This window comes from Bubalus bubalis, chromosome 2 (assembly GCF_019923935.1).
Source record: "Bubalus bubalis isolate 160015118507 breed Murrah chromosome 2, NDDB_SH_1, whole genome shotgun sequence".
Classification (NCBI taxonomy): domain Eukaryota; kingdom Metazoa; phylum Chordata; class Mammalia; order Artiodactyla; family Bovidae; genus Bubalus; species Bubalus bubalis.
In genome coordinates, this window is record NC_059158.1 from 58,708,890 (window position 1) to 58,721,317 (window position 12,428).

General features: G+C 36.1%; 1 protein-coding gene across 6 annotated transcripts in view; it reads right to left on the reverse strand.

Annotated features, from left to right (window-relative positions):
- Positions 1 to 12,428, reverse strand: part of PMS1 (PMS1 homolog 1, mismatch repair system component) — a 118,068-nt gene that overhangs the window by 90,119 nt on the left and 15,521 nt on the right. For all 6 annotated transcript variants that reach the window (XM_044932534.1, XM_044932542.1, XM_025273423.2 and 3 more), the window contains exon 4: positions 6,242 to 6,344. In XM_044932534.1, coding sequence (XP_044788469.1) covers positions 6,242 to 6,344 — 103 coding nt within the window. The remainder of the gene's footprint in view (positions 1 to 6,241; positions 6,345 to 12,428) is intronic.

Genomic DNA, 12,428 nt, shown 5'->3' on the forward strand with positions numbered 1-12,428 from the left:
TCATATAACATTGACATCAAACAGTTTCCAAAAACAGGTACTCTATATTGAACTGACTCTTTTCCCCATCTCTTACTACCAATATTGCCTAAGTCACCTAGGCCTAGCCATTCTATGCCCAAAAGATCTCTCAAATTTATGTCATGTCCTTTCTTTCTCCTCAAACCTTAGTTCAAGATAACATCTCTTACAGTAAGACATAAATTATGGTAGGAGTTATAATGTCCTGCTGGTTTATTTTGTAAATGGCATGATACCCATCCTCTACCTAAAAAGTTTCAGTGGCCCAACACTGGTTGCAAGAAGGGGTAAAAACTCCTCACCATAACATAACATAACCTAATATCCAAGCTACCATTTTCTAACTTCATCTCCTGCATCCACTATCTCCAAACATTCTCACAGAACTCTGCTATGTCATTCTTAGTACACCAGTTTAATCTACCTTACTGGTTTTTCAGCTTTACTTATTGTATTTTTTTTTTAATTTTATTTTATTTTTAAACTTTACAATATTGTATTGGTTTTGCCAAATATCAAAATGAATCCACCACAGGTATACACGTGTTCCCCATCCTGAACCCTCCTCCCTCCTCCCTCCCCATACCCTCCCTCTGGGTCGTCCCAGTGCACCAGCCCCAAGCATCCAGTATTGTGCATTGAACCTGGACTGGCGTCTCGTTCCATATATGATATTATACATATTTCAATGCCATTCTCCCAAATCATCCCATCGTCTCCCACAGAGTCCAAAAGACTGTTCTATACATCAGTGTCTCTTTTGCTGTCTCATACACAGGGTTATTGTTACCATCTTTCTAAATTCCATATATATATGCATTAGTATACTGTATTGGTGTTTTTCTTTCTGGCTTACTTCACTCTGTATAATAGGCTCCAGTTTCATCCACCTCATTAGAACTGATTCAAATGTATTCTTTTTAATGGCTGAGTAATACTCCATTGTGTGTATGTACCACAGCTTTCTTATCCATTCATCTGCTGATGGACATCTAGGTTGCTTCCATGTCCTGGCTATTATAAACAGTGCTGCGATGAACATTGGGGTACACGTGTCTCTTTCAATTCTTGTTTCCTCAGTATGTATGCCCAGCAGTGGGATTGCTGGATCATAAGGCAGTTCTATTGCCAGTTTTTTAAGGAATCTCCACACTGTTCTCCATAGTGGCTGTACTAGTTTGCATTCCCACCAACAGTGTAAGAGGGTTCCCTTTTCTCCACACCCTCTCCAGCATTTATTGCTTGTAGACTTTTGGATCGCAGCCATTGACTGGCATGAAATGGTACCTCATAGTGGTTTGATTTGCATTTCTCTGATAATGAGTGATGTTGAGCATCTTTTCATGTGTTGTTAGCCATCTGTATGTCTTCTTTGGAGAAATGTCTTTTTAAGTTCTAGAATTTTCATTAGGTTCTTCCTTAGAATTCTATTTCTCTGCTCAAATTTTCCACCTTCTTATCAATTTTGACTATCTTTTTCTCTAAATCCTTTAACATGAAAGTTCTTGTTTCCTAATTCAAACATATGCAAGTTTGTTTATATCAACTACTTTTTCTCTTGACTATGAATCCATTTTCTTTTTTTCAAGTCTCTCAACATTTTTATTTGTACAAGACATGACGCATAAAGGAACAACAGATACTGAAATAGATATTTTCCCCAGTGAAGGTAAATTCATTTTCTCTGTCAAACAGCTAGAGTGAAGAGTAGCTCTCTTCAATACAAAAGGAGTTCATTTGGGTTGGAGCTGAGTAGCCCTTTAGTTCCAGTTCACTTCTGGTTTCAAATGTCTTGAAGATGGAATCAGGTGTCTTCCTATGGCAAGGCTTTGGGATTTAAGCACTGTAAGACTTTAAGGTACTTCTCTCTTGGCTGCTAAGTCACTTCAGTCGTGTCCGACTCCGTGTGACCCCACAGACGGCAGCCCACCAGGCTCCCCTGTCCCTGGGATTCTCCAGGCAAGAACACTGGAGTGGGTTGCCATTTCCTTCTCCAATGCATGAAAAGTGAAAAGTGAAAGTGAAGTCGCTCAGTCATGTCTGACTCTTAGCGACCCCATGGACTGCAGCCTACCAGGCTCCTCCATCCATGGGATTTTCCAGGCAAGAGTACTGGAGTGGGGTGCCATTGCCTTCTCCTCTCTCTAGCTCAGTCCTAACTTTCTTCATCACTGCTTACTCAGCAAGAGTCCTGGTAAGATTTGGCTTCTCAGGTGAACCAGTATTTGAGGATCAATCCTATCCTCCAATCTGTCATGTCAGCGCGTATGCAACTAATAAAGTTCAGCTGGTTTCTCTTAGGGCCATAAACAATCCCATATAGCAGGCTTGCTCCATTGCCTGCCTACGCCTCCAGGCTCTCAGGGACACAAGCAGCCACCAGTCTCTTTGTGCCTAGGTGTATCTAGGAAGGCACAAAGGTGCATCTTGAACTTGGTTCATTTAGCTTCTTTGTGACACAGTTTTCCAATGAATTTTTAAAAATACAACTTTTTAAATCATGTGCTTTCCCCTGTCATTACACAGAGAGCAGTCGTCTCCTGACATCTTCTACATCCATTCTTCTCTTATTGTAAGGTTATATTCCCTCCTCTTCTTACCATCTTCAAACTGAAATATTATTATGTTTTCTGAAAAATTTGCTTTCCGTCCTCTAGATAGCTGTCATTACCTCTTTACTCATCTGTATTCTCCACTAGTCTGGGAATTCTGTTCACTCACCTGTGGTCTCCACTAGCCTGTACAAATATAATGACATATACTGTAGCTGTGGACAGACAGTGGTAAGGAAGGTAGGCAGAAATCAGAGCAAATATGTGTTTATGAAAGGAAAAAGATGTATGTTGGCTTTTAAATATATGTTATGCATTGAAGACCACACTGTACCTAATCCGTACATTAACTGATAATTTATTGCTTCACCAGCTAAAAACATTTTCTCTCAACAAATTGAGAATTACCAATAAGCCAAGAATTATATACATATGTTTGAACAAAACTTAATGATGGAAAACTTTGCTGATTACAAATGAAATGTATAACCTTAAAAAAATACCAAGCAATATTGGCCAATAGGGAGGAGGCCCTAGTATACTATCATATTTTACAAGAGAACTGCTCAGCTCTCTAACTTTAGCACATTCTATAAACACCAGAATTAAACTGCAGTCCTGTAATATGCTCCCTGTTATATTTTTACATGACCCTATGTTATGCCATAAGGCAGCTATTTATATTCCTAATGTAAAGAGGTATGGTTGCTTGAATATATCAACGTTTTCTTATTCAATGAATAAAGTTCTATTCTCAAGAAGAAAAAAAAATTTTTTCAATACATACACAATCACACATACCAAGCATTTACAAAGAACATGATGCTCTACTCTAAAAAAGGGGTAGGGAAAAGATATACCCTGATCAGAGTACTTTAAATATACTAATTTTGATATCTGAGAAATTCCTAAGGCAGAATTACTAAGAGGTGTTAAAACAATTTGTCTAGGATGGTAAATCAATTTAGAAAGCTTAATGCTGATTATCTAGGGTAAAGGAAATAGAATCGATGACAGAAAAAAGATAACAAAACAAGTCATTTAGTCAAGAGTTCTTGGTAAAATAATTTAAAAGCTAGAAACTTATTTTTACACTTCTTGTTAATTTTTTAAATGTCTTAAAACAGAAGTGAACAGAAGGTAAGGGCAATTTAAAATGATATTCGATTAAACACACAAATTATTTTAAATGATTAAATTAATCCATAAAATAAATACCTATATCTGGAAAAATCAGAACTGGGACCTCTAGTAAACAATTCTGAAACATTTAAAAATATGTTTTAAAGGGGTCATGAATTTTAAAATGCCTAAGAAAGATGTTGCTGTTAGCTGTTCCTCCATCTACAGTTAGGTTATCTACAGGTATCACCACCCTATCAGATGATATGAGGAGTAACTGCTAAGCAAGGACATTCACACCACAGAAGAAATTAATCTGCAAGAACCCTAAATGCACAGGTATTAATTAGGATGGTTGTACTGTAGTTTTATCTTACACAGAAAATATTTAAATGGAAGCTGAATGACAGCTGGTGGTGAAATGTGAGTCTGTGATTTAATCGTTCAGAAACTATCAGCACTAAGGCAATATAAGTGTAAAGGGCTTTCGAAAGTGCTTGTGGGTTTCTATAATACGCCTACCTGGAGCAACAACAAACTAGGGGTTTGATTTTGTGTTGTTTATCTAGACAATTGGTGGGGGAAGTGAGTTATGAAAGACACTAACTACCTTCACAACTACTGACCTTCTAAGTAAGTAGTTTCTTAAGATAAGAGGAATATGCTAAGAAAATAAGGTTCACTTACTGACTGTAGAAATTTCTTAATATGCCTACATGGTCTCACTAAAAGTAGAGAAGGCTTAGGTGAGCAAGAAAAAAAATGAATCAGCAAATGGGCAAAGATCAGAAGGATTCCATATTTAAGGACTGTTATTTCATAGTTCCCATGGAAATGAATACAGAAAAGCATGAGAAGTATGAGTGATGCAGAGGTACTGGCCATCCAGATTAGACTGGCTACTACTAAGATAAAAATAAATACATTTAAGTTTTATAAGGTGACTAGATTACATCAAAGTACTCCACAGGATAGCCACACAAATATTTCCTAGTGGTTTCTTAACTTGAACTCCTAAGAACTGGGGTAAGAGCATTTCTGGATAGGGACCATATTAAAAAATGCCTTGTCTTTGTCTTTATTTTCAGCACATAAAAAAGAAAAGAATCACAATCTATTACTTTTAATTAAAGCATCCACAATATAATACATCAAATTAAACTGCTATTAGACTTGAGCTCATTTTTATTTACCAAATAAATGAGGGGGGAAAGTGTGTTTTCTTAAGGGTTCATATTAACTCTTTCCTTTATGTAGATGAAAAAATATTAATTTTTAATGAGCAGAAGTATAAATGAAGATTTATAAAATAAGAGAAAGAATGAGAAAATTTGGTATCAGTATTATGATACAAAAAAATAAATTTCAATGAAGAAAGAAATCATTTGAAAAAAATAAATCCAATAATTTAACATTAAAATTGGAGGGAAGAAACCACAGAAAAAAATACAGTGCTTTGATAAATTACAATGAGGGACCAAAAAATTAAAAATGAATTTACAACACAAATCAGAAGGACAACTAACAAAATACTCAACAACACAAGTCCTTTTTCAGATCTCATAATTCTTTTGGGAATGACTCTAAACAGGCCGTATCTTTAATATTCTCTCAACTTTATACATCCCATTACCAGAACTTAATAGCAAAAGATTAAAGTAGATATGTGAAACTCACACCTGAAGAGATATTTTTCTCTAGATGTAAATAGGTAGCTGTTCAATCCCTAAGTCATGTCTTACTCTTTTGCAAACCCATGGCCTGTAGCCCGCCAGGCTCCTCTGTCCGTGGGATTTCCAGGCAAGAATAGTGGAGTGGGCTGCCATTTCCTCCTCCAGGGGAACTTCCCGAACCCGGGACTGAACCATGTTTTCTCCATTGGCAGGTGGATTCTTTACTGGTGAACCACCAGGGAAGCCCAAAATAAGTAGGGGAGGAACTTAAAAAGATGTCAATTAAAATGTACTAACATTGTGTAAGTGTATAAAATACTAAAGAACTAAACTACAAATAGCAAGTATAATGTATTTATTTGCTTCAAATAATATGTGAAACATTAGCAATGAGTTGATAATTACCAAGAGATGGGTACTTATTCCTTTTGTACATATATTTGAAGTTTTCCATAAAAAAAATATTTTAAATTATTTATTTAATAATATCTTGCTTAGTATGGTTAACTGCCATACATTACTAAATCAATAACGCTTACTGCCATGCATTACTAAATCAATAATGGTTTAATCATTTCAAAAAAAATATTATCCTTCATATAAAGAAGACACTAATGACCCAGTAAAACAACTGCTCTGACAATTTTTATAGAATAACCAATTCATGTTGTTGCTCAGTCTTTCACACAGTTCCTCTTGAGAACAACTCTATGTATTTAAAAAAGTCAGCAGCTAGAGTAAGGCTAAATGTTCAATTAGAAGTTAACCAGACTTTATGAGAATCAAACACAAAGCAATACCTTTGAATTTAAAGAGAAAACAATTTTTTTAAAAAAATAAGAAAGGCAAAGAATGCTACAAAGCTTGTCTTACCTTGACCAAGATGTGAAGGTTTTTGAGAAATTATGTGACCACCACCATCTAAAACATACTGGGTACTAAAGTTATCAGCAGCTGTCTTTGTTGTAATTGAAACCTAGAATAAGAAAAACTCAAATAAAATTATGATTTTATATACTGCAGTGGGCTCATTATAAAATGAGGTTTAAAATAATAAACGTATATTCTCTAAACTGAAAAAAGTTTGACTTAGTAAGTTCTTACAACCACTTCTCTTTGAAATATTCCATAGTGATACACTAATAAACAACAGGCTAGCTTACATTTTTCATGTTGCAAATTACTGATTTTTATTCCAAATATATTACCTTAAAACATACACACACATCAGTAAACTTGAATGGCTATTTGTACTGTATGTATTAAATGACTTAACATCTGTAAAATCAAATACTTCAATTGCATTAGGGAAGCTTGCTTTTCAACAGACAATTCCCACAAAGTTGTTGGCAAAGTGAAAAATTCTTTTGTAAAGTGACCATTCACTCCTTCCTTTATATTGAGTATAAAATTGCACTTCTGTATTTCAAGTTAATGGCTCAAAAGAATAAAAATCAATAAATCAAACATATATGTTGATTTATCAGCAATATTTCTTAAACCCAAACTTTAAACTCACTGTTTAAATGGAAACATTTATTATTTAAAAAACTAGAATTAAAACATATAAAAAAGGATTCCATTCAGCATGAAAATATTTCCTAAGATATTACAGTCAAAGAAATATAAATTTAAGAATGTCTGAACTCTTCTGAGCCATCCTCACCCTCAGCTTTCTACTTACCAACTTTTGTGAGATTACTAGAAGAATACATGCTATAACAATGGTAAAACATTCCATTATGAGAAAATACCATAGTTGGTGAGTGGGAATGCTAGCAAAAAAGCAGGGTGGATTCAAAAAAGCCTTCTCACATTTTGAGTGAGGAATGACCACCCAAAATTGGGAGCAATCATTCTCAGTCATCCTTGGACTAAGCAGAGCTGACTATCTTAAAATACATCTATATAATTTAGAAAGAAGCCACAAAGATTCAGCACCACTACTGGAATTCATCTAGGTCCAGTTGGGTCTACACTTGATGATTCTGTCACCAAGTCCTAACCATGCCCTGATTTATGGTAGGCCAGATGGCTCTGTGGAACATGTGGGTACCACAAAGGCAACACCAGTCACCACAAAAATATATATATATGGCATATAAATATATTTTTATATATATTCAGTATCAATATATATATTTATGGCATATAAATATATATATTTATATGCCATATATATATATATATATATGGCTTCTCTAGCTCACAGTACTAGCATACTAGCAGAGTCTGTTAGATTTTCTCCAAGGGTGATGCCCATAAAATCATTATTAGAGGCTCACTGCTGCAGGCTGCTATTTCTGTCCTAAATCCCCCGCCCCTTCCCCCACAAAAGTGGTACCTGAGGACTTCCTGGGGGTCAAGTGGTTAGGAATTCACCTGCCAATGCAGGGGATACAGGGTTTGATCCCTGGTCCAGGAAGATTCCACATGCTGTGGGGCAACTAAGACCGTGAAGCACAACTACTGAGCCTGAGCTCTCAAGCCCGTGAGCTGCAGCTACTGAAGCCCGTGCACCCCAGAGCTAGTGCTCTGCAACAACGGAAGCCACCACGGTGAGAAAACTGAGCACTGCAACATAGGAGCACCCACTCGTCACGACTAGAGAAAGCCCGTTCACAGCCAGGAAGACCCAGTGCAGTCAAAAATTAAAAACAGATAAATAAACAACAATCTTGCTACCAAAAAAAAGTTGTACCTGAAACAAAGTTGTGAGCCTCTGTATACTCTTCAGTGATTCTTCTATGTCCAATAACACACTTCATGGTTCAAAAGTTGTATTTTAAAAAAGTTTTTCTGATAACCAATCTCAATCTTCCCAGCTGCATCCCAACCCTATCGTGTCTAACAGTGATTCCCTCTAGTGAAGTGAAGTCGCTCAGTCGTGTCCAAATCTTAGCGACCCCATGGACTACAGCCCACAAGGCCCTCCATCCATGGGATTTTCCAGGCAAGAGTACTGGAGTGGGGTGCCATTGCCTTCTCCAGATTCCCTCTAGTAAAGTTTGTTAAAAACAAAGAGTACAGAAATTGCTAGAGATTTTCTTTCCTATTTCTAATTTAATCACTTTATGATTGTCCCTCTAAAAATAATTCTACATTTAACCAAACACTGCTCCAAAATGCCAAGGTCAACTGAATTCTATTTCTATTCTCCAAAGAGCTAGCCACCTGACGTAAGCTGGTGTCACTGAGTAAAGGCAGCCCTGGAACTCTGAGTTCTAGTGCTAACTCTGCCAATGGCTTGCTAGATGGTCCTGAATAAATGATTACACTATCATCTTAGGAGAAGGGTGATGATAAGATGAAGATGATGCTAATACTTTATAAGGTTACATGGGTTTTTGCTTTAACTACTTCAAAGCATTTTACAGATTTAGCCTTAAACCATTAGGGAATAGTAAACAAACTCCAGCCTAGATGAATAAACAGAAGTGCTAAAGAGCAAAATAGAACCTTAGTGGTCATAATGCAACATTTATGTTAAAGAAGTTTAAAAAAAGAAAAAAAAAAGAACATAATATCATCTTCCAGTGTTAAAATTTCAAAAACTAAATTGTTTATGGTACTATGGAAATTTATTTAGATAGGAAATCCTTTGTAATTCCCTGCAAAAGACAGTGAAGGATAACACACACACACAGTTTCACAAATTCATAAAACACAGTGTGTTCCTCAGAAGAATGAATTGTATTTCAAGAGTTCATTTCATCATATGATCCTGTGTCCTGGACAGGAAACCTTTTTTTGGACCAGGCACAGGTTCAGAATGTGTTAGCTGCTGTTAGCTGTGCAGCAGCTAACACATTTGAATTGGTAATAACTCCACCATCAGAAGCATCTCTAATATTACAAATTATTACTGGTGCTTCTGACTAGAGACATTGAGGAATTGTGGCAGTGAACGACTCCAGTAGTGTTCTCAAGAGAAGAAATGAATTTATTTTAAAGAATTTTAAAATGAGTTTATTTTAAAAGAAGTTTTAGAAGTCCTTAGAGGTTATATTAATTATCAATTGTTAAAAACTGACTCTCTGGTCTAGTTAATGAATTTCAATAAATTATAATACTATTACAAAGTTAAAATTGCATAAAAGCATTTAAGCTTTAGATAAGTACTATTTTTCTCAATGTTTCAGAAAGTAAGTAAATTAAAAGCTTAGTACATATCTTTAAATTCATGAGAAAAAAAAATCCTCTCCTGACAAAATTTCATTTAAGATAATTAAAGTTTTGTGGAGGTTTTTTGGTTTTGTTTTGCTTCTGCTGACTTTTGGACAAATACTTTACTTTGGCACAAAAACACAAATCTGAAAACTAAGGTAAATGGTCCTCATGATTCAGCTGAAATGTGAACTGCACATGGATCACTGACCTGTCCTTTTCTTCCTCAGCGTGAGTATGCCTGCCTGTTTGCCTACAGCTGTACGTTATGACTTCCCCCAGATACTCCACTGTGGGACACTAGCAACAGGGAGATCCTGGCCTTGGCTTTTCCCCTTTCAACAGTTTTATTATCAGTGAGAAAGTTGCATTTACGAAACATGATATACCAACTGCTTCAAAAATTCTGTGCCTATCTAATTAAAGGCTTACCACAATGGCTCTCAGGGACACAGGAGGCATCCTGCACTGTGTCACAGGGAGCAGGAAACATCAGAATGAAGCTAGAGGCTTCCCTCTACTCTTCCACAGCTCTGTGGGACCACAAATAAGGGCATCCCAACTTCCATCTCGGAGAAGGCAATGGCACCCCACTCCAGTACTCTTGCCTGGAAAATCCCATGGATGGAGGAGCCTGGTGGGCTACCGTCCATGGGGTCGCTAAGAGTCGGACACGACTGAAGCGACTTAGCAGCAGTAGCAGCAGCTCATTTTAGTCAGTATGTTTAGTAATACGTACCAGGAATGTAACACTGAAGACTGATGAATATCCCAAAATTACTGTTCCACAATAATAATAAATTTCAAGAGATGTTATGCTTAATGATATAATTAAAAAAGAAAAACATATGAATCACTTTGTTTCAGTCACTGATACATTCATCAGATTATGGAAACAGGTAATTCCAGTTTTAAATACCACTCTGTTATAAAAATTTATTTTTTACTGTTTGGGACTGATTGGTAGTCATTTTATAACTGAAAAATTAGGAAAACTGCTTATTCTTTTAAAATGCATAAATTAAAAAAACAGAATTAGATGTATTTTAAATTTTGACAGCCAATTTTGCTGAAAGTCTACTTAATTTTTCTTTTTATAACTAAAATTATGATTAACTTTAAAATAATCTAACACAAGATAATTGAAACAGTTGGAGTTTTGAGTGACGGCTGTGTGACAGAACTATATCCCAATTATCTATTATCAATTTACCTAGTCAGAGATGATTTACATCTGTATGACTTTAAATCTATCTACATCAGTTTGGCCAATAGAATAACCAAATCACTAATTTTTATTATGTAATCGCAATCTCTATCCAAAAATTTTCAAAATAAACTGGAGCCTTTAAAATAAACATGTAACTTCTATACTTGCAACTTCTATTCTTTCTGAATGGTGAAGAGTATTGTTTAAAAAGTAATATTTTTCCCCAAAAAAGGACTCATTAATTTGCCTTCCTAAATAATGTTTTAATTTTAAAATATAATTGACTTTAAGAACTATATATTACTGTGTTTCTGAAATAGTATTCAGAAGCCTCCGATATACATTTCAACTTGACTACTCCTTGATAAAATCTCTATTGAGCACTATGGACCTGAGTATATTCATTATTTTAATATGAGGCATTTTTAAACTTACTAATACCTTTTTAATCATGCTAGTAAGAAAGCAGCATGAGCTACTGTGGAAAACCCAGTACTGAGAGGTGTGAAATTATAAATGAATTTTTGGCTTTGCCATGGATACATTATGTGTCTCTAAAGAGATCACAATTTTCATATTCCATTTACTTCACCGTGCACAGTTCCTCTGAACTAAACCACTCACATACAGTAGATAAAGAAACTTTATCTGAATTATTATTAGACTGTTTTGAAGTTGGGTTAAGAAAACCTGGCATTATTAAAAAGAATGCATTTGAATCAGTTCTAGTGCAGTGAATGAAACTGGAGCCTATTATACAGAGTAAAGTAAGTCAGAAAGAAAAACACCATTACAGTATACTAACGCATATATGTGGAATTTAGAAAGATGGTAACGATGACCCTATATGTGAGACAGCAGAAGAGACATAGATGTAAAGAACAGACTTTTGGACTCTGTGGGAGAAGGCAAGGGTGGGATGATTTGAGAGGGTAGCATTGAAACATGTATATTATCATATGTGAAACAGATCGCCAGTCCAGGTTCGATGCGTGAGACAGGGTGCTTAGGGCTGGTGCACTGGGATGACCCTGAGGGATGGGAAGGGGAGGGAGGTGGGAGGGGGGTTCAGGATGGGGAACACATGTACATCCATGGCTGATTTATGTCAATGTATGGCAAAAACCACTACAATATTGTGAAGAAATTAGCTTCCAATTAAAATAAATTTTTAAAAAAAGAAAAGAAAACCTGGCATTTGGCTTCAGAAAACCTCATTTTCTTATCAAAAATATAGGGAGACTAAACCATAAAGACTAAGATGGAGACTAGCACTGGGGAGTGCTGCAGAGATGACCGTTTGTGGGGGCAAGACAGACAGAGAAGTGGGCTGTGCCACAGTCTCAGCAGGCCTTGCAGGCCCCAGGGGGCACTCTGCAGCAGAAACAGCATGGCAGAGTAGTTTCTGAAGCAGAACAGGGCCTTTACAAGGTTGTCCTGTATAAGGTGGGCAAGGGTCCACTACTAATACCGGAATCCTTTGCATCAGAAAGAATCTAAATCATCAAAACATCTGTGACGAAAGAGTATATACTTTAAGAGTCCATTTAGATCAAGTTCAAGCACAGGTATGACTAATCTCCGTGATACACATCAGAAGAGCCACTACCTTTTGAGGCATACTAGCCGGAAGCAGGAATGAGAGAGGCCTTCAGGGGTGCTGATAATGGTCTAAATCTTATG